Source organism: Muscardinus avellanarius, assembly GCF_963383645.1.
Source record: "Muscardinus avellanarius genome assembly, chromosome: 3".
NCBI classification, from domain to species: Eukaryota; Metazoa; Chordata; class Mammalia; order Rodentia; family Gliridae; genus Muscardinus; species Muscardinus avellanarius.
Window position 1 is genome coordinate 35,832,611 of NC_137788.1, and position 27,917 is coordinate 35,860,527.

Below are 27,917 nucleotides of genomic sequence, written 5' to 3' on the forward strand. Positions count from 1 at the left end.
AGGTATCATACTTTGCATTTTTTATTTTGGTACTGGGTATTGAACCCAGGGGCGCTTTACCTCTAGCTACATACCCCAACCCATTTTAATTAATTAATTACATATTTATTTTGGTACAGGTATTGAACCCAGGATATCCCGCCTCTGAGTTATGACTGTAACCCTTTTTATTTTTATTTATTTAATTAATTTATTTATTTTTGTGATACTGGGAATTGAACTCAGAGGCATTCTTCTACCTCTGAGTATACCTCCAACCCCATTTTTTTCTTTCTTTCTTTCTTTCTTTCTTTCTTTCTTTCTTTCTTTCTTTCTTTCTTTCTTTCTTTCTTTCTTTCTTTCTTTCTTTTTCTTGATACTGGGGATTGAACCCAGGGGCATTCTACCCCCAAGCTACATCTCCAGCCCCATTTTTTAATTTATTCTTTATTTTGAAATAGGGTCTCACTAAGTTGCAGAGCACCTCACTAATTAGTTGAGGCTGGCCGCAAACCTTCCATCCTCCTGTCTCAATCTCCCAAGTACTGGGATTACCAGCATGTGCCACCATGCTTGGCTTTATTTATTTATTTTTTATTTTATTTAATTTATTTTTTTTGTGGTACTGGGGTTCCTGGAAGCCCTTCTACCTCCGGGCTACACTCCCAGACCTATTTTTACATTTTTATTTGGAAACAGGGTCTCCTAAGCCAGCGTGTGCGGCTGGCTTCGAACCTCCTGTCTCTGCCTCCCAAGCGCGGGGATTACAAGCGTGCGCCACCACGCCCGGCCTTGGCTTTATTTTTTATTGTGAAAGAGTCTCACTAAATTGCTGAGATGGTCCTCAAACCTGCGATCCTCATGTCTCAGCCTCCTAAGTACTAGGATTACAGGTATACACCACCACACCCAACTTTTTTTTTTTTTTTTGGTGGAGATTGAATCCAGAGATATACTATCTATAAGCTACATCCCCACCCTGATTTTACTTCTTATTTGGAAAAGGTCTAAGTTGCTGAGAGCCTTGCTATGTTGATAAGGCTGACTTTGAATCCGTGAGCCTCCTGTTTCAGCCTCCCAAGTACTGGGGTTACAGGTGTGCACCATTACACCTGGCTTAGTCATTTTACTTTTGATATGAAGCAGCATGGTATCCTTTTTATATTTATTTATTTATTTATTTATTTATTTATTTATTTATTTATTTTGAAGTACTGGGGATGGAACCCAGGGGCATTCTACCCCTGAGCTATATGCCCAGCCCTAGTTTTTTTTTTTTTTTAATTATTCTTTATTTTGAAACAGGGTCTCATTAAGTTGCAGTAGGCCTCAGTAAGTAGCTGAGGCTGGCCCCAAACCTGTGATCCTTCTGTCTCAGCCTTCCAAATACTGGGATTACTAATGTGCGCTACCACACCCGGCTTTGTGCTTTTCATTTTGTTCCACAGAATATTGAAAAGCTATGTACCCAAGGGATGAAATTTAAGAAAATTAGTGACTTAGCCAGGCCCGGTGGCCCATAACTGTAACCCCAGTACTTGGGAGGCTGAGACAGGAGAATCGCAAGTTTAAGTCCAATACTGACAATTCAGTGAGACCCTGTTTTAAAATAAAAAATTAAAAAGGACTAGGGTTATAGCTCAGAGATAGAATGCCCTGGGTTAAATCCCCAGTCTCACACACACACACACACACACACACACACACACAAGAGAGAGAAAGGAAAACAGAAGAAAGATAAAAACTTTGACTGCAGTGTGTGGCATTCATTGATATGTGATAAGGTACCAGCCATTTTACCCATATTTGCTTTTGCTGTGTCTCTGAAAGCATAAAGACAGTGAAAAAGGCATGCCTCACCTCTGTGGTGCCGTGAATGCAGTTTTGACTGCCGGGTGGGCCTCCAGAAAGGGCCTCAGGGACACCTGAGCCTCAGTGACCAGACACTGAACGGCTGCTCCAGAGGAGCCTGGATGTGTGAGCTGGGAAATGGTTCTGCTGCGGACTCCAGGGCTGGGATGTAACTCAGCAGTGGAGCGCTTGCCGGCATGCAGAAGGCCCTGGGTTCAAGCCCCAGTACCCAGGGGGAGGAGGGATTTCAGAACAGCCCTGTTGGTAAGAGCAAAAGCCCAGAAACAATGCACATTTCTATCCACAAGGGACCAGAGAAACTGTTGACCCATGTGGAATATCCAGCCCAAGTATATAAGCTCCGCCAAGCAACCTGGTTGAATTTCATTTTTCTTTTCTTGTGGTGCTGGGGATCGAATCCAGGGCCTTTGTACACTGGAGAATTCTAATGTCTTAGTTTGCACTTCCCTCGAAGCCGAATGTAAGACAAACCCTTCACTGTGAAAGTGTATTTAGGAAGTAATCCCAGGAAGCAGAAATGGGACTGAGGAAAAAAGGAAGGAAAGCTGATACAATGCTTAGCTATGGAGCTGCTTTTAACTGTGGCTTACCGGGCTCAGTCCCACTGGGAACTCCCGGAGGGATCCTTCAGAATACAGCTCCGTCCCTCTGCAGGTGTGAGGTTGGAGCATTTTCCACTGACTTATCAAAGTGGTGAACTCCTGGGCTGCCCCGCTAAGGCTTTGTGGAGCCTGACACAGGTGTAAGCAAAGCTTTGCGAGGTGGCATATGGCATCTTGCCTGCAAGTCTCAGCTACACCGAAACTGGGTGAGTTGAGGGGACGTCACAAAATCTGCTTCAGTCGGAAACTAGCACTGAGTTTAGGAAAGAAAATCGAGGGTGAGGAATTCTGTACGATGAGTGCATCTTTCAAAATTCATTTGCATTTCTCTGTTCAAAAATACACGTAAGCATATGATGGATTGTTAAGGATCAAATTGTGGATGTTAGGAATATGTAATTATGGGTATTACGCAAGCCAGACAGGCGGGAAAGGGTTTATCACATGTGAGGGGCAGTAAGCAAGTCTGCTTGTCAGAAAGCACACATCAAGGTGTAGCCGGAGATAAACGTATGAGTCAAGAATGTGGCTCCTCAGTGGGTGTCTTTAAACCAATCTTCTCATTTACTCTGATTTGAAAAGTAAGGGAGAGCAGGTTTTTTCAGAAAGAGTGCGGTGGGATCAAATCACATGGAAGGCTCACTGATGGCAGTTTCAGCACTGGAGGAAGAGGGAGCGGAGGGGCAAAGTCCCTGATACCCAGCAGCACTCCCTGGTTCCCTCGCTTTTAGGGAGCCTCCTCTGTGCTCTGCTCCTTTATCAGGGACAGACAGGCAGGGCGTTGCTTGTTTGTTCCTGGGGACAGCTAGAAGGGAGGCTGCGGGGCAGAGAGAGCCTCTTGGCTTGGGGTCTTTAGAACAAAGTTTGAATATGACTTTTCCCAGGCCCGCCTTGGGGCCCTTATTGATGGCCTTGCCTGGCGCCTGATCCCCCTGCCTGGGGCGAGAAGTGCTCCCAGCTTGGAAACTCCAGCTCTGCAGCTGAGGAACCAGGGTCCTGGATTCCAAAGGCGGTGAGTTCTCTTCCCTCTCCCCTCCCTTCATTCTTTTTAGTCTTTTAATATTCTCAGAATCCTGAGGTTCAGTAGAGAAATAATCGCCTTTCTTCTTACAGTAACATCTTAAAGGATGAAATGGGACAATGGTTAGATGTCCCTTAAGGAACACAAAAGGGGACAAGTAACAAGACAGCCTTGCCTAAAGACTCTTACTCAAGCCAGGCACGGCGGTGCACGCCTGTAATCCCAGTACTTGGGAGGCTGAGACAGGAGGATCACAGGTTTAAGACCAACCTCAACAACTTAGCAAGACTCTCAGTAACCTAGCAATACCTCGTTTCAAAAGACAAGACATTTAAAAAAAAAAAGGGCTGGGGGTGTAGCTTAGAGGAAATATACCTCTGGGTTCAATCCCCAATACAACCCCCCCACACATACAAAAAAAGGACAATTATTGTAATCATTATTAAAATTATAGCTAATGCATTAGCCATGTTATTTACTGGGTCCTGCACTATGTGATTTCAAACTGATCATTTGTAGACTGACAGGGTCTTCTTAAACTGCTTGGGCAAGGGGATATTGCCATTTTCTTTTTCTTTTTTCTTTTCTTTTTTTTTTTTTTTTTTTTTTTTTTACAATTTAGACGTTTTAAAAATTTAATGGTCTCAGCCGGGCGTGGTGGCGCACACTTGTAATCCCAGTACTTGGGAGGCTGAGACAGGAGGATTGCACAGGTTCAAAGCCAGCCTCAGCTACTGAGTGAGGTTCTCAGCAACTTAGTGAAACCCTGTTTCCAAATAAAATATAAAGTAGGTTGAGGGTGTAACCCGGAGGTAGAAGCCCCTGGGTCCCATCCCCAGGATGACACACACAAAAATAATAAATGGTCTCAAACTTAAAATGTAAATGTAATGTCTGCTGGAGGGAAAATACTTCCAGTGTGTAGTGGGAGGAGGCAAGGCTGTTCTATGAGAGAATATTGCAAACCACTTAAGAGACAAATGCCCCAAAAGAAAAGCAAAGGGCATAGACAATCAACAAGTCAAAATAACAAATGTGTTATCAGAGAAATAAAAAGGAAAGTGAAGCAACATCACTTTTTTTTAAAAAAGAGGTACCATTTTGTTATTCATCAAATGGACAAATTTTTATTTTTAATTTTTTATTTTATTTATTTATTTTTTGGTGGTACTGGGGTTTCTGGAAGCCCTTCTACCTCCGGGCTACACTCTCAGACCTATTTTTATATTTTTTATTTGGAAACAGGGTCTCCTAAGCCAGCGCGCGCAGCTGGCTTCGAACCTGCGCGATCCTCCTGTCTCTGCCTCCCAAGCGCGGGGATTACAAGCGTGCGCCACCATGCCCGGCTGATGGACAAATTTTTAAAAATTGATAATATCCACTTGAGGGCAAGATTGTGGAAAAATAATCAATTTTGTATACTTTGGTAAACGAATATGACTTTTCTGAAGAGTGATTTGGCAGGGTAAATTAAAAGCCTTTCTTTCTTAAAGATGGGAAAATGAAGGCTAAGAGTTTAAGTGGTTCGCTCAAGGTAGTCACACCGCTAGTTAGGAACCAGGCCACCACTAGGACTAAGCTCCTGATTCCAGCCATCAGCCCACCATCACTGGTAGCTCTGTTCAGAACGGCAGCACACTGGAAAATGGCGGAAATATCCTACAATGTGGAATCACTCAAAAAACTCTCACATTCCCATGGTGGAACATTGGAGCCATTAAAAGGATATTTGATGGCATTGGAAAATGCGTATAAGGCAGTACTTGTTGAAAGCATCAGATGTCAAAACTATACATCTAATAACATGGTTCTCTTCTTAAAAAAAAAAAAAAGTTACATACATTAATAGAAAAGACCTGGAAAAGCCGGGCGTGGTGGCGCATGCTTGTAATCCCCGCGCTTGGGAGGCTGAGACAGGAGGATCGCGCAGGTTCGAAGCCAGCCTCATCTGACTTAAGAGACCCTATTTCCAAATAAAATATAAAATAGGTCTGGGAGTGTAGAAAGAAAGGAAAAAAAAGAGAAAAGACCTGGAAAAAACAATTATCTCTGGGTGGAGGAATTATAGATAATTAAAATTTGTCTTTGGTTGGCAGGTAATTTCCAGATTTTCTTATGGTTAAGTCGGACAGAAAAAGCTCCAAATTATGGGATGTATGTTAGATATTAGGAAGTGAAATCATATTTCATATCTATTAGGAGGAATTCTTTTTTTTTTTTTTTTTTGGTGGTACTGGGAGTGGAACCCAGAGGCTTTCTACCTCCGGGCTATACTCCCAGACCTATTTTATATTTTATTTGGAAGCAGGGTCTCACTAAGTTGCTGAGAGCCTCACTAAGTAGCTGAGGCTGGCTTTGAACCTGTGCGATCCTCCTGTCTCAACCTCCCAAGCTCGGGGATTTATAAGCATGCGCTACCACGCCCGGCTTATTAGGAGGAATCCTTGATAAAGAAATTTTATGATAATAATTCTGTGACATGAGGAAGTCATTTGCTCATTTGGTGACTCATGATACAGAGCTATGCATACAGCCATTCATGCATTTATTTACCCACCTTTTTGTGTGTGTGTGTGTGGTTCTGGGGATGGAACCCAGGGGCATTTGACATCCAAGCTACACCTCCTGCCCTATTTTGTATTTTTATTTTGAAACAGGATTAGGCTGAGACAGGAGGGTTGCACAGGTTCGAAGCCAGCCTCAGCAACTTAGTGAGACCTTGATTCCAAATAAAGTATAAAATAGGTCTGGGAGTACAGCCCAGAGGTAGAAAAGCCCCTGGGTTCCACCCCCAGTACCAGGAAGAAAGAAAGAAAGAAAGAAAGAAAGAAAGAAAGAAAGAAAGAAAGAAAGAAAGAAAGAAAGAGTCTCATTATGTTGCAGAAGGCCTCACTAGGTAGCTGAGGCTGTCCTCAAACCATGATCCTCCTGTCTTAGCTTCCCAAGAGCATTCTACCTCTGAGCTACACCCCCAGCCCTATTTTTCTATTCTTTATTTTGAAACAGGGCCTCACTAAATTGCAGAGGGCCTCAAATATATGGTGTGTGTGTTACTGGGGAGTTGAACCTGGGGCTTTATGCATGCTAGGCAAGCACTCTACCACTGAGCTACTCCCTCAGCCCACTATACTGTTAGTATAAGGTACATGAGAATGTGCTGGAGGAAATACTCAATAATACCCAGAATAGGTATTATTATTATTATTATTATTATTATTATTATTATTATTATTTGTGTGTGTGTGTGTGTGTGTGTGTGTGTGTGTGTAACTGGGGATGAAACCCAGGGGCATTCTACCTCCGAGTTACACCCCTAGCCCCATTTTTTTATTCTTTATTTTGAAACAAGGTCTCATTAAGTTGTGGCGGGCCTAAGTAGCTGAGGCTGGCTGCTAACTGGGATCCTCCTGTCTCAGCCTCCCAAGTACTGGGATATAAGTGTGCGCCACCACATCCGGCATTTATTTATTTATTTATTATTTATTTATTAATTTATTTATTATAATATGTGATAGTCTGAAGGAAGATGAGTGATACCTCACCGTGGTCTTAACTTGCATGGCGCTGGTGCCTGGGGAGTGAGCCCCGACGTCTGATGTCATCGCCTCCTGGGTTAGTCTGTTCCTGAAGCAGCTTTTCACTCCCCAGCAGCCTGGGGATGTGCTTCAGGGAGTCTCCCCTCCTGAGGACACTTTGCCCTTATTACACAGGGCAACAACCTGATAGGAGAACTTTATTAGCCTTTTTATTTCTAGCATCAGATGCAAATCATTTTACATGTATCTTCCTTGATCTCTGTCTGCAAGGTGGGTACAGTTATTAACCTCATTTCCTGTGGGGGTAGTAGAAAGTTTGGAGAAGGAAGCCAACCTGTCCACGCCACCATCTAGGAAGTGGCGTAGCCTGGACTGGAACCCAGGCTGGCTCTGGAGCCCACCCTCAACCATTCACCAGTCGTCTGCACCTAGGAATGAGGCTCATAGAGGCCTCTTCTTATTTGATTTCAGAGGGCCCTCATTCAGCTGGGAGGGTCACACTAGACATGTTGACCTAGGGTATGTTTCAAACCCCAGGAAGTTGAGGGTGTGAGGGAATGTGGCTGACTCAGGGGATTCTGGGCCCTGCCTACTTCTAAATTCAATCACAATTCATTAAGCAGAGAACTTTCTAATCTACTTCACACATTCAGTTTTCTTCTTCTACTTTTTTTGTGTTCTTAGCTTATTTTTTTTAAAGGGGGTCTTTTTTTTTGGTGGTGGTGGTACTGGGGTTCCTGGAAGCCCTTCCACCTGTGGGCTACACTCCCAGACCTATTTTTTAATTTTTATTTGGAAACGGTCTCTTAAACCAGCGCAGCTGGCTTCAAACCTGCTCGATTCTCCTGTCTCCACCTCCCAAGTGCGGGTATTACAAGCATGCACCACCACGCCGGGCTAAAGGGGGTCTTTTAATTTATTTATTCTTTGGTCTTTTTGGACTGGGGATCAAACCCAGGTGGTGCACTTGCCAGGCAAGCACTTTGCCACTGAGCTACATCTTAGCCCCACATGTTCAGTTTCTAACTAGCTGGTAACTCTTTAGAAAAGTGGGTGGGATGGGGGGGGGAGTCCTAATGTAATCCTAACCTCATACCCAGCTATAATCATCTTATTTTCGTTCAATAATAATAAGAATCTCTAAAAGTGGCACATGCCTATAATCCCAGTACTTGGGAGGCTCAGACAAGATTGGCAGGTTTGAGGGCAGCCTCTGCAACTTAGTAAAACTCTCAGTAATTTAGTAAGACTCTGTTTCAAAATATAAGGAGCTGCTGGGCATGGTGGCGCACACTTGTAATTCTAGCATTTGGGAGGCTGAAACTGGAAGATTGTGATTCGCGGACAGCCTTGGCTACTTAGTGAGGCCCTCTGCAACTTAGGGAGACCCTGTTTCAAAATAAAGAATAAAAAATAGGGCAGGAGATCTATCTCGGAGGTCAAATGCCCCTGGGATCCCAGACACACACACACACACACACACACACACACACACACACACAATATATATATATATATATATATATATATATATATATATATATATCTGAGGTTGTAGCCCAGAGATCGAATGTTGAATCCCTAGTACCAAAATAGTAGCTATAGCAACAATAATAATATAATAATAATATAATAATATATAATATATATTAATAATATATAATAATACAATAATAATATAATAATAATAATATAAACAACAACAACAGCACATTTATTGAGCACTGTCCTGCTTGGCTTCTGTGGCCAATGCTTTGCACTTTCCTCTCCTTCAATCCTTTCACTTGCCTGAGAGGCTCTCCCCTTTATAGATTAAGAACCTGAAGCCGGGCGTGGTGGCGCACGCTTGTAATCCCCGCGCTTGGGAGGCAGAGACAGGAGGATTGCCCAGGTTTGAAGCCAGCCGTGCGCGCTGGCTTAGGAGACCCTGTTTCCAAATAAAAATATAAAAATAGGTCTGGGAGTGTAGCCCAGAGGTAGAAGGGCTTCCAGGAACCCCAGTACCACCAAAAAAAAAAAAAAAAAAAAAAAAAAAGGACGTGAGTGACACCCGGGCATGGTGGCACAAACTTGTAATCTCAGTACTTGAGAGGCTGAGATAGGAGGAGCATAGGTTCCCGGCCAGCCCAGCCTCAGTTACTTAGTGAGGTCCTACCTAACTTAGGGAGACCCTGTTTCAAAATAAAGAATAAAAATAGGGGTAGGGGTATAGCTCAGAGGTAGAATGCCCCTGGGTTCAATCCCCAGCACACACACACACACACACACACACACACACACACACACACACACGAACCTGAGAGACACAGACATTACACAACTTTCCTAGGGACATGGAGCTAGTACATGGGCAGTGCTAAGACTTGAACCCAGAGTCTTTCCTGATTTGTAGGATCAGAGCTCCTTGGTGGAATGGAGGGAGCTCCTGGCCTTGAGTTATTATGGGTCAAATTGAAAGGCTCTCTGGGAAGTCTCTAGACCACATGGTGGAGATGGTTGGAAAGAGGTTCCTCTGGAGCCTGGCCTGGGCACCGAATACCAAAAGAGGCCCAGCCCTCTGGCCAGTAGTTAGTTCTGGGTGTTCAGTTCTTGCAGGCTCTTCCGTAAGTCTTCTGAATAGCATCAGGGCTCTCTCATCGTGTCTCCACCGTCGTCCTCATCCACAGGACTTACTGCTTAGAGACCAGCCTCCGTGTGAGCCTTGCCTCCTTCCACAGTAACCCCGCTAGGAGGCATGGCTATTATACCCATTTTAAAGATGAAGAAAGGGTCCCAAAGAAGTGGAGTCTCAGTGCGATAAGGGTGCGGCTGGAGGAGCTGGCTTGGAGCCAGGCTTGTGGGTTTGCGGCCACGCCTGTCCTGGGTTATGTCTCTCCTGCCGAGCTCACCAGCCGCCTTCTGGTGTCTGTCTGCAGTTCAGATGGAGATGGCAGGCTCCTCCAGCTCCTGGTTCTCTCGCTGTCTCTTTGCTCTGGGCTTCCTCCAGCTGCCAGCACACCTGTCAGGTAAGAGTTTAGGAACCCCTTTCCCTGCCTGAGAGGCTGACCATGGAGCCTCTAGAATGACGAGGCGCGGCCGAGATTTGACTCTTCGAGTTCTGTCCTTCCTCCAGTCATTCCCAATGCCTTCCCAGGTGCTGTCCTTCCCAAGGTCCCACCCCTTCCCAAGCTCTCTCTCCTCCATCCCTCCCTCTCCTGGCTGGCTTCATTTTTTTTTTTTTTTTTTTTTTTTTTGTCCGCGCGGCCCAGGGGACGCCGGCGAGTTCCACCTGGCGCCGCTAGGGGGCACGGCCGAGCTGCTCTGCCCCCTCTCGCTCTGGCCCGGCGTGGCGCTCCAGGAGGTGAGGTGGCTGCGGCGTTCTCAGGCTGTTCTCGTGTTCCGGGATGGGAAGGACCGGGACGAAGATGTGATGCCAGAATATAGGGGCAGGACGACGCTGAGGAGAGATGACCTGGATGGCAGTGTCACTCTGCAGATCCGCAACGTGAGCCTTGAGGACCGAGGGCCATACGGATGTCAGATCCAGGTCGGAAACCTGACTCGCGAGGGCACGGTGACCCTGCAGGTTGCAGGTGAGAATGGGTTTGCGGGGGCCTGCCGTGGGTGGCATTGGGGTGAACTTCGTAGTCGTGCTTTGTCCCTTCCTATCTAGATGTTTGTTTCATGTCAGGCAGCTTTTCCCTGCCTGGCTGGCTCAGCCTTACCTCTGGCTCTGGTCATCTCCAGAGCCAGAGTGCCTAGCTGTGACAAGGACTTAATGTGTCCTCTTCTGGGTCTTCTACTACTTACAGAACCAGGAAGGTAGAAAATTTCTCCAGTTGGCTTTATTATTAAAAAAAAAAAAAATCAGTCTACTGCCAGGTGCGGTGGCGCACATCTGTAATCCCAAATCTCATCCTTGGGAGGCTGAGACAGGAGATTACAGGTTCGAGGCCAGCCTCAGCAACATGGTGAGGCTCTCTACAATTTAATAAGGCCCTGTTTTGAAATTAAACAAACAAACAAACAAAAAATAGGCCAAGTGGTGGCGCATACTTGTAATCCCAGTACTTGGGAGGCTGAGACAGGAGGATGACACAGGTTCACAGCCAGCCTCAACTACTTAGTGAGGCCCTCTGCAACTTAGTGAGACCTTGTTTCAAAATAAAGAATGAAAAATAGGGCTAGGGGTATAGCTTGGAGGTAGAATGCCCCTGGGTTCAATCCTTAGTACCGCCGCAAAAAAAAAAAAAAAAAAAAAAAAGTAAAATAGAAAATAGAGATGGGGGTGTAGTTAAGAAGTAAAACACCCCTAGTTCAATTCCCAGTGCCAGATAATAAAACTAATAATGATAACTAGCCAGGCATGGTAGTGCACGCTTGTAATCCCAATATTTGGGAGGCTGAGACAGGAGGATTGCAGTTCGCGGACAGCCTCAGCTACCGAGTGAGGCCCTCTGCAACTTAGTGAGACCCTATTTCAAAATAAAAAATAGGGTTGGGGTGTAGCTCAGAAGTAGAATGCCCCTGGGTTCAATCACCAGTCACACACACACACACACACACACACACACACACACACACACACACGCACGATAACTAATAAAAAGGGCTGAGGGTATAGCTTGGAGGTAGAATGCCCCTGGGTTCAATCACCAGTATCACAAAACAACAATAACAAAAACATGTAATAGTGGTCGAAAGACTCTTTACAAACATAAAGTCCTTTGGGGCACAAAATAATTTTTAAAAAGGCATTGAGGTACCCAGGAGAATTGATATTATTTGATGTTCTTGCTATGGGTAGGTTTTGTTGGTTTTTTTTTTTTTTTTTTTTGGCATGGAGGAATTGAACCCAGGAACATTCTACTTCTGAGCTGTACTCCCCAGCCCTATTTTTTATTCTTTATTTTGAAACAGGATCTCACCAAATAGCTGAAGCTAACCATGAACCTGTGATTCTTCTGTCTCAGCCCCCCAAGTAATGGGATCACAAGCTTGTGACACCACACTTGGTTTAAGGGTGGGTTTTAAAATACACTAGGATAAAGCTGGGAAGAAAATGAGGTGGAGAGGCATTTAAGTTTCATTAACAGATGTCCCTGTTCATCAGAGGTGGCCAGAGGGCAGTTATGGAGGCTCTGGCTGAGGCTCTTCAGCCTGTTTCTGGGCTGAGTCAGCCAGGCCGTCTCTCCTCTCCAGTTCTAGGCTCGGATCCATACATCCACATGAAGGGCTACAACGCTGGTTGGATCCAGCTGGTGTGCAGGTCGGCGGGATGGTTCCCAAAGCCTTGGGCCGAATGGAGAGACCCAGAAGGCAGGGTGCTTCTATCTCTGTCTGAGGCCCACTCCGTGGATGAAACCGGGCTCTTCCGAACTGCAGTGTCCAGCAGAATCAGGGATAACACTCTGGGGAACGTGTCCTGCATTGTCCGCAACATGGTCCTTGGCCAAGAGAAGACCGCGGCCATGGTTATAGAAGGTAAAAGAAAGCAGAAAACCGGTGTGCGCTACCTGATAAAGGAAGCGCCCACCCTAGTGGAAACTTTCTAAAGAATTTTAAAAAATTTTAGCCGGGCGTGGTGGCACACACTTGTAATCCCAGTGCTTGGGAGACAGGAGGATCACACAGGTTTAAAGCCAGCCTCACAAGGCCGTCATTGAGGCCTCCGAGGCCAGGATCAGAGCCTGCCGAGGGGTTAGGCCGGTGCTGGGGCCAGCGAGGCTGGGATCGGAGCCTGCCGCGAGGCAAGGCCGGTCCTGGGGACTCCAAGGCCGGGATCAGAGCCTGCTGAGGGGTTAGGCTGGTGCCAGGGCCACTAGCTGGCATCTGAGCCTTCTGTGAGGCAAGGCTGCTATTGAGGCCTCTGAGGCCGGGATCGGAGCCTGCCGTGAGGCAAGGCCGGGATCGGAGCCTGCCGTGAGGCAAGGCCGGTGCTGGGCCCTCCGAGGCCGGGATTGGAGCCTGCTGAGGGGTTAGGCCAGTGCTGGGGCCAATGGCTGGCATTGGAGCCTTCCATGAGGCAAGGCCGTTATATTGAGGCCTCCGAGGCCGGGATAAGAGCCTGCCGAGGGGTTAGGCCGGTTCTGGGGCCAGCGAGGCCGGGATTGGAGCCTGCCGTGAGGCAAGGCCAGTGCTGGGGCCTCCGAGCCTGGGATCAGAGCCTGCTGAGGGGTTAGGCCAGTGCCGGGGCCACTGGCTGACATCAGAGCCTTCCGTGAGGCAAGGCCACTATTGAGGCCTCCGAGGCCGGGATCAGAGCCTGCCGAGGGGTTAGGCCGGTACTGGGGCCAGCGAGGCTGGGATTGGAGCCTGCCATGAGGCAAGGCCGGTGCTGGGGCCTCCGAGGCCGGGATCAGAGCCTGCCGAGGGGTTAGGCCGGTGCTGGGGCCAGTGAGGCTGGGATTGGAGCCTGCCGTGAGGCAAGGCCGGTGTTGGGGCCTCCGAGGCCGGGATCAGAGCCTGCTGAGAGGATAGGCTGGTGCTGGGGCCACTGGCCGGCATTGGAGCCTTCCGTGAGGCAAGGCTGCTACTGAGGCCTCCGAGGCCTGAATCGGAGCCTGCCGAGGGGTTAGGCCGATGCCGGGGCCATCGGCTAACATCGGAGCCTGCTGTGAGGAAGGCCGGAGCTGGGGCCTCTGAGGTCGGGATCAGAGCCAGCTGAGGGGTTAGGCCAGTGTCGGGGCCAATGAGGTCAGAACCAGTGCCTCCTGTGAGGCAAGGCCGCTGCTTGAGCCAGCGAGGTCTGGATCAGTCCACCGGGTAGCCAGGCCACAAATGGGGCTGTCAAGAGTGGGATTGGTATTTGCAACGTGGCATGCACAGAGAAATATCGCAGAAAATTAAAACCAGATGCTTCCCCTAATCAGCAATAACTAGGAGGAAAGGGGCAACAAGAAGTGGTCGAGCTATAGAAAGGGCCCTATAGTGAAGCAATTAAGGTGGCCAATCAGAGGGTATGGAATAGGGGAGGATGGAGCCTCTTTAAAAAGCAGGATGTACATAAACATATGTATCAAAGTTAATCACCAAACAAGCATGGGATCCAGGGAGGGGGAGGGAATGGGATGGGGAGTGGATGAGGGCTAATTGGATGATGTGTGCTTGTATATATTCTCAAGTCTTATATTCCAATGTGATGTATGATTACAATGCACCAATAAAAATAAATTAAAATAAATAAATAAATAAATAAATAAAGCCAGCCTCAGCTACTGAGTAAGGCTCTCAGCAACTTAGTGAGACTCTGTTCCCAAATAAAGTATAAAATAGGTCTGGGAGTGTAGCCTGGAGGTAGAAAAGCCTCTGGGTTCCACCCCCAGTACCACACACACACACACAAAAAAAATAATAATATACAATAAAATATTTTCAAAATTTTAAAATTCTAAGATTGAAGCATCTGGTTGTGGTGGCACACACTTGTAATCCCAGTGCTTGGGAGGCTGAGACAGGAAGATCACAGGTTGGAGGACAGCCTCAGCAAGTAGCAAGACACTCATTAACCTAGTGAGACCCTGTTTCAAAATAGAAATAAAATAGGGCTATAGGTATAACTTGGAAGTAGAACGTCCTTGGGTTAAAAAAGAAAAAAAGAAGGCCGGGCATAGGTGGCACACGTTTGTAATCCCAGCATTCAGGAGGTGGAGACCGGAGGATTGCAGTTCACGGACAGCCTCAGCTACTCAGCGAGGCCCTTCGCAACTCATTGAGACCCTATTTCAAAATTAAAAGAATAAAAAATAAGGCTGGGGGTGTAGCGTGAAGGTACAATGGTCCTAGGTTCCATCCCTGGTACTGCAAAAGTAAATAAATAAACAAAATAAATAAACAAAAAATAAAAAATAAAGTATGCACACTGTAGAAAACTTGGAAAAATACAGAAAAATTGTAAGGAAACCAAAAAATGCATATAATCTCATAAATTGTAGAGTGCTCTTGATGACACTTTAGTGTATTTCTCTCCAGAGTTTCTAGTATGCATGTATCTTTGTGTAGTGTATATATATGTGTTATGAGTATATATATATATATATATATATATATATATATATTTTTTTTTTTTTTTTTTTTTTGGTGGTACTAGGGGTGGAACCCAAAGGCTTTCTACCTCCAGGCTATACTCCCAGACATATTTTATGTTTTATTTGGAAACAGGGTCTCACTAAGTTGCTGACGCTGGCTTTGAACCTGTGTGGTCAGCCTCCCAAGCACGGGGATTACAAGCGTGCGCCACCACGCCTGGCTATGAGTACATATTTTTATGCCAGGTTTTTCCCTCACTTTCTTGTCATGAGTATTTTCTGCCCATACCCCTAAGTAATTCTCTATGACATACTTTTAGGGGTGTATAGTATTTTACTGTGTGACTATAGATTAATAAAAATCGGTAAAAGCCTATTTCTAGGCATCTGAATGTTTTCCAACTTTTCCCCACATTGCACTTACAATGCAATGAACATCTTTGCACTTATGATTCTGAGTATTTCTTAGACTATGTTTCTGGAAGTAGGATGAATGGATTAGCATATGAATCTTTCAGAGACCCTAGAAACATACACAGTGGCAGTGAATGTCGTCTTTAGAGCCCAGAAAGATAGACTGTGGCTGGGTTCTTGAGCTGGAGGGGGCTCCTGGACATCTGCTAATCTCTTCCCTTTTCTCTCCCTCTGCATCCTGTCCCTCTTCTCCTGCCCCTCCCTAAGCCCCAGAGGATGGGGACTCTCATCACCCCCACTTTATAGATGAGCCAGCCCAGGCTGGGGGGAAACTGGGTCTCTGGCCCAGGGTCACAGAGGCTGAGCGAGGACACACACCCAAGTGTGGTGCCCCACTGCTTGTCGTAGCCCTCTTCTCTCCTTTCCCTTCTTTCTCTTCTCCTTTCTCTCCCGCCTAGGTTTTAGACTGGCTGCTGTAGTGCCCGGAGTTGTCTTGCTGCTGTCGCCCCTGATGACGAAGCTGCTGGCTGCTGCTCCCGGGCAGAGCGAGGGTGGAAGGGGGAGGCCGGAGGCGGCAGGCACAGCTCTGAGCAGGCTGTGGGCGAGGACCCGGGAGAGCACTTGTAGGTCTTTGAAGTCTCAGGACAGTTTTTCCATTGAGTTTAGAGCAGGATGCGATTGTGGTGGTGAATCTGAGTTGACACCTTTGTCTCCAGGCAGGACCACAGAAATCCTTCCCAAGACGTGAACATCTCACTGATTTTTAATGTCCTCCAGGATTTGAGTTTCCCAGAGAAGAGCGCGCCTCACCAGCCTTGGCCGGGTCTCTCCCTACAGGCGATGGAGGCCGCTGGGATGGCTGGCCACCTGCTGCCTGAGGAAGGAGCAGCTCTCCCTCCGCTCCCTGAGGGTGCTCACCCGTGGTCTCTGTTTCAGCCCCCTCCCCAGGAAGGCTCTCCTCCTCGGCCGTGGCTCTGGCTGTGGTCCTGCCCGTCCTGGGGCTGCTCATCATGGCAGGCATTTGCCTCATCTGGAAGCAAAGAAGATCAAAAGGTAACCGGTGGGAAGGGAGCCCTGGCTGGCCAGGAGTGGGACTGCGACTACTCTGGAAAGAGACCAGGAGGAAGAAGATGTAGGCGTGACGCTTGTCTATAGGTTGGAGACCCTGCAAGTTGGCTGGGAGAAAAGTTGGTAGAGCCATGTCCCGAAGATGCATATTGCAGAGGGAGTAAAACTGCAGAAAGGCCCTGGGCAGAGCCAAGAATTCTCATCCTTTGAGACATTACACAGTAATGGCCATGCCATGGCGTTGGGGGTTTAGCTAAGGGGCAGAGCGCTTGCCTGGCACACACAAGGCCCTGGGTTCAATCCTAAGCCTTGAAAACAAAACAAAAATAGCTCAAGGTAGTAACTGGCCATGATAGCCTTCTAATTTAAGAAATCAGTAAATCCAATTATATTAATTAGCTAAGATCCTCATTAAAATGCTCACGTCTCTTTTCTTCTTTTTAAAATTTATTTTTATTTTTATCTTTTTGAAGTACTAGGCGTTGACCCTAGGGGCATTTTACCTCTGAGCTATACCCCCAGCCCTATTTTTTATTCTTTATTTTGAAACAGGTCTCACTATGTTGCTGAGGGCCTCACTAAGTAGCTGAGGCTGGCTGCGAACCTGGGATCCTCCTGTCTCAGCCTCCCAAGTACTAGGATTACAAGTGTGTATCACCATGCCTAGCTTATCTTTTATTTTTTTTTAATGGTACTGAGGATTGAATCCAGAGGCATTCCAACACTTCTCTCCCATCTGATAATTTGAAGGCCTCTAATCTTTTCAAACGGACACACCACCACAGTGACAAGGAGTCGGTACTACTCAAGCAGTTCGGCCATCTTTGGCAGAGTTTGCCTGTTAGAAAAAGCTCTTCCTAGCTGGGTGTGGTGGCATATGCCTGTAATCCCAGTATTTGGGAGGCTGAGACAGGAGGATTGCAAGTTTGAGGCCAGACTCAGCAATTTATAGAGGTCCTTAGCAACTTTAGTGAAACCTTGTTTCAAACTAAAAAAATTAAAAATAGGGCTGGGGGTGTAGCTCAGAGGTAGAATACCCCTGAGTTCAATCACACACACGCACACACAGAGTAAAAGCCCAACTGATCCCTCTCTTTTTCACTTTTAGAGAAGCTTCTATATGAACAAGTGATGGAGGTAGGTAAGTGTCCTGGGCAGGGTTGGGGGAGATTTCTCTGTTTTATTGATTTCTGTTCACCCACCACCCAGTAATCTAAATCATGTAGATACCATTTAGATACCATCACCAAGCTGGGCGTGGTGGCGCACGCTTGTAATCCCAGCATTCGGGAGGCTGAGACGGGAGGATCGTGGTTCGAGGACAGCCTCAGTTACTTAGTGAGGCCCTCTGCAACTCAGTGAGACCCTGTTTCAAAATAAAGAATAAAAATAAGGCAGGGGGTGTAGCTCGGAGGTCAAATGCCCCTGGGTTTCATCCCCAGACCCACCCACACCCACAAAATACCATCACCACCCAAAACTGAACTGTCTTTGGTGGTGGTGATGGTATCTAAAGCCATAACCTCTAGCTTTTAGTAGCTTTTTCTTGTAATAGCTTGTAACAGTTTGTGAGCTTATTGCTTGATTTTATTCCTTGGGAGTTGTGTGGGTCAAACACGAGGAAGCTTTTAGCCATTCAAGAAACAACTGATAAATATCTGCTGCGTGCCCCGGGCCATGGTAGATTCTGGGGCTCCAATTGTGAGCAAAGTCAGACACAGCGTCCAGTCTCGAAATTTCAGTTTAGCCAGGGAGAGTACACGAATGAAATGATGACATAAGTGAACGTGTACAAATGCTACGAGTTCTCAGTTCTGTGAAGACTGGACTAGAAGGAACCGGCCAGGCTTGAGGGCTGAGGATGTAGCGTTTGACTGACTTGAAGGGCCAGGAGTCTGAGTGAAGAGAGAATGGGAATCATTTGCAGCAGAAAGAACAGCCTGAGGAGGGAGTGCGGCCAGTGGTCAGGAGAGCAGTACTTCCGAGGGAGGGAGGTGGGGCTCCGTCGTGAGAGGCTCTGGAGATCACCTTAGGATTCTGGTCTTTCTTCTGATAGCGATGAACTGGGGATGCCCCATCTGACCTGTGCTTTGGAAACATCAGTCTCTGGCTTCAGCGCTGAGAAGAGAGCAGAGAGAATAACACATGATTTGGAGGGCAATTGGGGTGCCTTTCCTGTCTGTCTAGATGGGAGGTGATGAGGGACTGGATCATGGATCGTGGAGGTGGAGGTGGGAATGGACAGACGTGGTAAGATCGATAAAAGCAGGAGGGACCAGGGACCCCCCAGGTGATGGCAAAGAGTCTCATTCTCTTTTCGTTTCCTTCCTCTAGAAAATCTTCTTGGAGATCATGCAAAAGAAAAAGGTAACTGTATGCAAAGAGTAAGGGGTCGGGAACAAAGAACATATCCTCTGTCCTTATACATAACTAACAAGGGTCTCTTAATATTATTGGAGTTTAAGCTGAGCGTGGTGGCGCGTACCTCTCATACTATTACTTAGGAGGCTGAGACAGGAGGATCATGGGTTTGAGGTCAGCTGCTGCGACTTAGTGAGGCTCTCAGTCACTTAATGAGACCCTGTTTCAAAATAAAAAGGGCTGGCAGCGTAGCTTGGAGGCAGATGCCTCTGGGTTCAACCTACAGTATAATATAACTGGAATTGAATTTCCGGTGTCAGGGGCTATTGAGATGGTGGCAGTGGGTGAGGGGATACCCATAATCAAAATTCATCAAGCTCCCTTTATCAGCCTTTCTACCAATCACTAGAAAAGAAAGTCAGCATATTATTTAAAAGTATATTAAAGCTGGGTGTGGTGGCGCACGCTTGTAATCTCCGCGGTTGGGAGGCTGAGACAGGAGGATGGCACAGGTCCAAAGCCAGCCTCAGCTACTTAGTGAGGCCCTCAGCAACTTAGTGAGACCCTGTTTCCAAATAAAATATAAAATAGGTCTGGGAGTATAGCCCGGAGGTAGAAAGTCTCTGGGTTCCACCCCCAGTACCACCATAATAATAATAATAATAATAATAATAATAATAAATAATAATAATAATAATAATATATTAAAGCAGGTATATTAAAGCACGTGCCAATAATACCAGTATTGGGGAGGCTGAGATAGGAGGATTGCAGATCTGAGGCCAGCTTCAGAAACTTATTGGGCACTCAGCAACTTAGTTAGGCTCTGTTTCAAAATTAAAATATAAAATAGGTCTGGGAGTGGGTGTAATTCAGAAGTATGCCTCTGGGTTCGATCAATCTCTAGTAATTCACACACACACACACACACACACACACACATTAATATGGGCATGTGGAATTTTTTTTTTTTAAGATTTAAAGAAGTTTATTAGAAAGGTAGAAATACAGAAAATAGAAATACAGCTCCATACCAGACTGGCATGGAGGGGTGACTCGAAATGAATACGCCCCATGTGGAATGTTTGAGAATCTCATGAGTCCACATAACCTTGGCCTACGAAGGAGGCTGGTACAAGGGGAGGCTCAAGCTTTGGACCCGGGACACCCAGTGCAGATTGCTGCTCTGCCACTTCCTGAATGAATGAACTGCTCTACTGGCGAGAGCTTTATTTCCTCATCTGTCATCTGTAAAATGGGGATAATAAGTCCCCTTCTTTTATTGTTCTCAGTATTAAAAGAGACCACCTTAAAAAAAAAAAAAAGCCTGCGTGGTGGCATGTTTGTAATCCCGGTACTTGGGAGGCTGAGACAGGAGGATCACAGGTTCACAGCCCAGCCTCAGCTCCTTAGGCCCTCTGCAACTTAGTAAGGCCCTGTTTCAAAATAAAGAATATAAAAATAGGGCTGGGAGTATAGTTCAGAGGTAGAATGCCCTTGGGTTCAACCCCTAGTTCCACCAAAAAATCAAAAAATAAATAATAAAAAGATCATCACAGTGCTGGAGCTCCGTTCCCTCACTGCCATGCCATCTTCATTAACTGAATCGTACCGTGGGCCACCGAGGGCAAAAGCTAGATGCGCTTCTGAAGTCTAGCGAGGAGGACAAGTCACTGACTCGAACGACGTCACATTCAATGATGTCGGCATCTCTTCTCCTCCCCCTCTAGATCCCTGCCAAGCTGGTGAAAGTGTGGGGTGCACGCTGCAGACTCTCTGTTCTCTGTAGGGTGTAATGTCGACGTTGTCCAAGTCAGGAGTCACACAGACATGGGTTTGAATCCCGACTCCTCCTCCACTTACTAGCTGGGTGACTGCACAAATTCCACGTCCCTCTGAGCCTCAGATCATCCATCTGCAAAACAGGCTCATTAATTGTAGGCACCCTATGTGTGGAGAGGATTCAGCACCCACCTCAGTGTAAGAGCAGGACACAGCCAACAGAAGCTGTTACAGTGAAAGTGGCAACGATAAACCATGGACCCCCTGCGAGCTGTGACACCTTCAGCCTCTGTGCTCCAAAGCTGATGGCCTAAACTCAACTCTGTTCAGCTCCCAGCACATGCCTGGATGTGGATACACGTCTCATTTTATTTATTTATTTATTTATTTATTTATTTATTTATTTATTTTGTGGTTCTGGGAATAGAACCCAGGGACATTCTACCTATGTAGAGCTACACCCCAGCCTTATTTTTTTATTTTTTATTTTGAAACAGGGTCTCACTGAGTTGCAAGGGACCTCACTAAGTAGCTGAGGCTGGCTGTGAACCGTGATCCTCGTCTCAGCCTCCCAAATGCTGGGATTACAAGCGTGCGCCACCGTGCCTGGCTACATGTCTCACTTTAAACCTCTGATGGGGCCAGTGCCAGGTAAGGAAACGTGTGGGCCAGATGGGCCCTCCAGAGACACCACAAGTCCTCCCCCAAAGCATATGAAACATATACGCATGTCTCCAAACCTCCTGGAACCTCCGAGTTTGTGAAAAGTATAACTTTTGGGGGAGCTACTGTTGAGAATCCAAGCTATGTCAAGAAGTAAATGCTAGCTAGGCCGTTAGTATTACACTTTAGATATCATAAACGGTAGGCTAGCCGAGCCTGGTGGCGCATGCTTGTAATCCCAGCATTCAGGAGGGGGAGACCAGAGGATCGTGGTTCACAGACAGCCTCAGCTACTTAGTGAAGCCCTTCGCAACTCGGTGAGACCCTGTTTCAAAAAATATAATAAAGACTAGCTGGGCATGGTGGCACATGCTTGTAATCTCAGCACTTGGGAGGCTGAGACAGGAGAATTGCACAGGTTCGAAGCCAGCCTCAGCTACTTAGTGAGGCTCTCAGCAACTTAGTGAGACCCTGTTTCCAAATAAATTATAAAATAGGGCTGAGGGTATAGCCTGGAGGTAAAAAGCCCCTGGGGTTCCACCCCCAGTACCGTTTATATATATATATATATATATATATATATATATATATATATATATGCTAAAAAAATAGGACTGGACTGTAGCTTGGAGGTAGAATGCCCCTGGATTCTATTTCCAGTGCCGCAAAACAAACAAACAAAAACAAATAATCGGTAGGCTACAAAAGGGCAGCAAGGCATACACTCATGTATTACACTAATAAACATGGACACAGACAGCAGAAATGAAACTAGGCACTCAAAAAGGAAGGGAAAGAAAGAACCAGAGGCTGGGGTAAGCTGAGCCATCAGGGAAGTTGATGTCAGCATCATTGGATTCCTGAGTCTGACCACTGGGTCATGAGGTTGGATTAGGGACCAAGGGGAACGTAATCATCCTTTTCATCTTGAGGAGCTGGGGTAATACATCATGGTGGGAGCATGTGGTAAACCTTCCAGGGCCCCAGAAATAAAGGGCAAGGAACCATCACTCACTCTTATTTTTGTTTGTTTTTGTTTTTAGGAAGACTCCATAAAGCCCTCAGTAAGTTCTGTTCCTCATCCATGGCACAAGCTTCCTTTGCTTTCTGGGACATAGAGGAGGAGACAAGGACGATTCAAGCCACGAAACTGGGGGTTCTTGGCTCTCAGAGGCCTCTTTTCTCAAGTATTCCCTGCTCCTCTTTCCTGCACAACTGTATTCTAGTCACTAAATTGAGAAACAGTTTACCAAGAAGAGATACAACTGCCTTAGATGAAGCCATCTGGAAGTCCTTTTATCACCCAGACATGGCGTTCTCTTACATGGAGTCCTGGTCAGATGGAGCCCCTTAAACCAAATATGCTGAGCAGTGCTTCACTACCATTTTGTTAGAACATCTTTTCAGCATTAAAAAAATCTAGCTAGTTGTGGTGGCGCCTGCCTGTAATCCCAGTACTTGGGAGACTAAGACAGGCGGATCTCATGTCTGGGAGTAGCCTCGGCAACTTAAGAGGGATCCTGCTAAAAAAAAAAAAAAAAAAAAAAAAAAAAAAAAAAAAAAGGAAAATGTGACATCTGTTTTATTTTACATGGAGAAAACATATAGAACAAAATCTAAGAAAGACTCAGTGATCTTTTTCTCTCAGTGATAGTTTTAAATGAACTTATATTTTATTCTTTTCCCACATCTACATGCATTTACACTGTCATTACCTATAGGTGTGAGAAGTAGTATTTATTTGGTCTGCAGGTAAGGTTTGGGTCATGTAGGAATGCCTTTCTGCCTTATCTCTGGGGACCCGTGGCCCACAGCTGAGAGCTGCTGCCATTGCAGACACTCTCATGGGGAAGTTCCAGTGTCTGGCTACTGAGAATCCGCTCTAGGAATGTGGGTAGGATGGAGCATTTTGTGGGTATGTTGCAGTCCTCATCTGACTTGTTCAACTATTTTTATTCTTTAGAGAAACTCCGGAGTGAACTGAGTAAGTTTCTCCTGTTCTTATAACTTCCATACCAACTTATCTCCTTTTGTTCTGAGATTTTTCGATGATAGCTCATACCCTTTGTTTCTTCTTTCATAGAGTTGAAGAGAGCTGCAGCCAACTCAGGTGAGATGCACTTTCTTCATGTCTGACTATCATCCTGTGGGTGGTTCTCAATGTATCTACTGCTTTAACAATCCACTCGTGTTAGTCAGCTTTCCGTCACTATGACAAAACACCTGATACAAACAACTTGTAAGGAGAAAAGGTTTGTTTTGACTCACAGTTTTGGAGTTTTCAGTCCATAGTTGGTTGGCCCACTGCTTCTGGGCCTGTGGTGAGGGAGCCCATCCATGGCAGGAACATTTGGCAGAGGAAGTTGTTTCCTTCATGGTGGCCAGGAAGCAAAGAAAACCAGGAAAGGGTGGGGTGCCAATATCCCCTTCAAGGACAGCCCCCAGTGGCCTAACTTTCTTCCACTAAGTCCCAACAAAAGGTTCTATCATCTCCTAGTAGCACCACAGGCTGGGTATCAAGCCTTGAATTCCTGGGCCTCTAAGGGAAATTAAGATCCAAATCATAGCACCTCTTTTATGTCTTTTAGGCTGGAGAAGAGCCCGGCTACACTTTGGTAAGTTACATCACTCAGATCGATCCACGTTTCAGAGTCTAGCCTCCTTAAGGCTCAGTAGCCTTAGGTTTTGCTCCATTTCTTTCTTTTGTTGTTGTTGTTGTTTTGTGGTACTGGGGTTCCTGGAAGCCCTTTTACCTCCAGGCTACACTCCCAGACCTATTTTTTATATTTTTATTTGGAAACAGGGTCTCTTAAGCCAGCGCGGCTGGCTTCGAATCTGTATGATCGTCCTGTCTCCACCTCCCAAGCGCGGGATTATAAGCGTGCGCCACCATGCCTGGCTGCTCCATTTCTTTCAAAAACAGACTGTAATTTTTAAATCAAACCTGTTTATCTGCTTATGAAAAATGTTTAAATCTTTGTGTTTTGGGGAGGAGATAACATTAGATTTAGAAAATCTCTCTTTTAGAGTACTGATAAGTATTAGGTTTGATTTTATGATTTTTGAGATTTTTCTTAAGTTTATCAGTTATTTGTATTTATTTCTTTTCCTTCCTTCCTTTCCTTTCTTTCTTTCTTTTTTTCTTTCTTTCTTTCCTTCTTTCTTCCTTTCTTTTGTTTTTTTGGGTGGGGATTGAACCCAGGGGCATTCTACCTTCAAGCTATACCCTAACCCTATATTTTTTGTTCTTTATTTTGAAAAAGGGTCTCATTAAGTTGTAGAGGGCCTAGGTAGCTAAGACTGGCTGTGAACCTGTGATCCTCCTGTTTCAGCCTCCCAAATGCTAGGATTATAAACTCTGCCACCACACTCAGAAAGTTATTTGTATTTTTGCATAACTTGTCTGCTCCTGTCCTATTTATACTAACTTTTGATTTGTTTTGTTCTTCCTAAAGTATATTAACCTCATGTCATATTTGTCACAAATTCTGGTGGTACTGGGGGTGGAACCCAGAGGCTTTTCTACCTCCGGGCTATACTCCCAGACCTATTTTCTATTTTATTTGGAAACAGGGTCTCACTAGGTTGCTGAAAGCCTCACTAAGTAGCTGAGGCTGGCTTCGAACCTGTGTGATCCTCCTGTCTCAGCCTCCCAAGCGCGGGGATTAAAAGCGTGCGCCACCACGCCCGCTTGTCACAAATTCTTTTTCTTTTGCATTTGAATTTTCTTGTAGTATTTTGGATGCATGAGGGTTTGTTTGTTTGTTTTTTGATTTATTTTTCAGTACTAGAGATTGAACCCAGGAACATTCTACCTATGAGATATGCCCCCAGCCCTATTTTTTTATTCTTTATTTTGAAACAGGGTCTCACTAAGTTGCAGAGGGCCTCACTAAGCAGCCTAGGCTAGCTACAAACCTGCAATCCTCCTGTCTCAGCCTCCCAAATACTGGGATTCCAAGCGTGCGCCACCACGCCCAGCTGAGTGTTTATTTTTTTATGTAGTCAGATTTACTCGTCTTTTCCTGTGTGGTCTCTTTAGTTTGGGGCGCTTTCAGGTTGGGGAAGTCCTTCCTACCCCACCATTGGTTAGAAAGCCGCTGCTTCTGCCTCTTTCTACATATGTGCCACATTCTTCTTTCTCTGCTGACCAATTTTACTGGGTGATATTGATTGAAACTCTAGAGAAGAGCATGGGTTGGCAGATGTACCGATAGTACAGGCTATAAAAATGTTTCATAGTTTTATTCTAAAAGATTTACAAATCTTTTAAGTTTTTCTTTTCTTTTTGCAGTATTGGGGGTTGAACCCAGGGTACTCTACCACTGAGCTATATTCCCAGCCCTTTTTATTTTTATTTTTATTTTTATTTTTTTGTGGTACTGGGGATGGAACCCAGGGGCTTTTCTGCCTCTGGGCTATACTCCCAGACCTATTTTATATTTTATTTGGAAACAGGGTCTCATTAAGTTGCTGAGAGCCTCTCTATGTAGCTGAGGCTGGATTCAAACCTGTGCGATCCTCCTGTCTCAGCCTCCCAAGCGCTGTGATTACAAGCGTGCGCCACCACGCCCCGCTCCAGCTCTTTTTATTTTGAGACAGGGTCTGGATACCAGACCCAGGTTGGCCTCAAACTTGGGGTGCTCGTGCCTCTGCCTCTCAAGTAGTTGTGATTACCAGGGTATGCTACCATATCTGGCTTGCTCATTTAATTTATCCCTTAATAATTTGCACTTTTGCTGCTATTTGAACAGGATTGTTATTTTTATTGCCATGGACTCCTTATCAGTTTTTCAGGCTCTTCACTCCCCTCTTGTTCACCCTTTCTTCCTCCAGGCAGAGTCCAATAGAATTCATGAGCTGGCCACTTGAGAGAGCACCGGCTCACCTCGCTTGGCATTCTGGGAATTCGTCGACCCTCCTGTCTCATTTCACAGTCTAGCTTATTCCCACCACCTCAACCAAACATGGATTTCGATACTCTGTGTGAAGAGCCTGTTTCCTGTATTGGGCTCCGACCTTCATAATCAACAATTTGAAGGAGAATCTCTTCCTTTATATTAACATTTGAAAACGACAAGTATAAACAACAATTTTCAGTTACAAAATGAGTTTCACAGCTGGGCGTAGTGGTGCACTCCTGTAACCCCAGGACTTGGGAGGCTGGGACAGGAGGGCTGCAGGTTCAAAGCCAGCCTCAGGAACTTAGTGAGGCTATCCGCAACTTAGTGAGACAATATTTCCAAATAAAAAGATAAAATAGGCTTCAGGGTATAGCTGAGAGGTAGACTGCCCCTTGGGTGTTCTATCCCCAGAACCACACACACCAAAAAAAAAAAAAAAAAAAAAAAAGAAAAGAAAAAAAAGAAAAAGAAAGAGCAGCACACAGGAATGTAGCAAAATTTCGTGCATTAGCTTATCAAGTCTATGCAATAGCTTTACAATGTAGGCTTTGTTCTTAGTTCCATTTTACAGATGGGGAAACTAAGCTTAGAGATGAATAGCAAGGTCATGTAACTAGTATATGGCAGAGCGGAGACTCAAACATATTACGTGGCTGCAGGGTCTAACATCAAAGCCTATTTTATTATCATACATTAGATTACTCTGGAACATCAAAGGCAAAGATAGTATTTCTTAAGGATTAAGGGCGCCTCCCAGACAGACGAAGAACTTTTTTCTTTTCCCTTAGTATGTTACCAGACAACTTACTCTTTGAAAGGCAGCATTTTTTTTGGTTCCAGTATGTGTGTGACGGGGTAGGGGAGGCACGAAGAGAAACGGGCCAATGTCAGTGACTCAAACTAAATAGAGATTAATATTCCTTCTAAAGATCCCTTAAGACGGAGCCTTCCCAAACGTCACCTCTCTGTGACTTTTCTGCAGTGGCGGTGACCCTGGACCCAGATACAGCTCATCCTAAACTCATCCTGTCTGAGGACCGCAGATGTGTGAGGCTAGGCGACAGAAAGCAGCCGGTACCCGACAACCCCGAGAGATTTGATTTTGTCGTCAGTGTCCTGGGCTCTGAGTACTTCACGGCTGGCTGTCACTATTGGGAAGTGTACGTGGGAGACAAGACCAAGTGGATCCTCGGGGTGTGCAGTGAGTCTGTGAGCAGGAAGGGGAAGGTCACTGCCTCGCCCGCCAACGGACACTGGCTTGTGCGGCAGAGTCGTGGGAACGACTATGAGGCTCTCACGTCCCCGCAGACCTCCTTCCGCCTAAAAGAGCCTCCAAGGTGTGTGGGGATTTTCCTGGACTATGAAGCAGGAGTCATCTCCTTCTACAATGTGACTGATAAGTCCCACATCTTTACTTTCACTCACAGTTTCTCCGGCCCCCTCCGGCCCTTCTTTGAACCTTGTCTTCATGATGGAGGGAAAAACACAGCCCCACTAATCATTTGTTCAGAACTCCAGAAATCAGAAGAATCAGTTGTCCCCAAGCCAGAAAAAAAAGGCCACGCTAATGGAGATGTGTCCCTAAAAGTGAACTCTTCCTTATTACCCCCCCAGGCCCCACTCAAGGACACAATGGTGTCCTGGTCCTCTGACCTTGGTCCAGCTCTTCAGGGGCTCAAGGCTCCTTCTTTTTAAGGGCGAACTTCAAG

The 27,917-nt window shown here is 45.9% G+C and overlaps 1 protein-coding gene across 1 annotated transcript; it reads left to right on the forward strand.

Annotated features, from left to right (window-relative positions):
* Window positions 1-9,930: 9,930 nt before the first annotated feature.
* Window positions 9,931-27,903, forward strand: ERMAP (erythroblast membrane associated protein (Scianna blood group); the record flags this gene model as incomplete). Its single annotated transcript, XM_080691394.1, has 9 exons — window positions 9,931-10,015; window positions 10,259-10,582; window positions 12,192-12,473; window positions 16,367-16,483; window positions 17,607-17,639; window positions 18,833-18,865; window positions 23,388-23,414; window positions 23,893-23,919; window positions 27,191-27,903. The coding sequence occupies 9 exons, from the start codon at window positions 9,931-9,933 to the stop codon at window positions 27,901-27,903; spliced, it is 1,641 nt and encodes a 546-aa protein (XP_080547520.1).
* Between the last annotated feature and the right edge of the window lie 14 nt (window positions 27,904-27,917).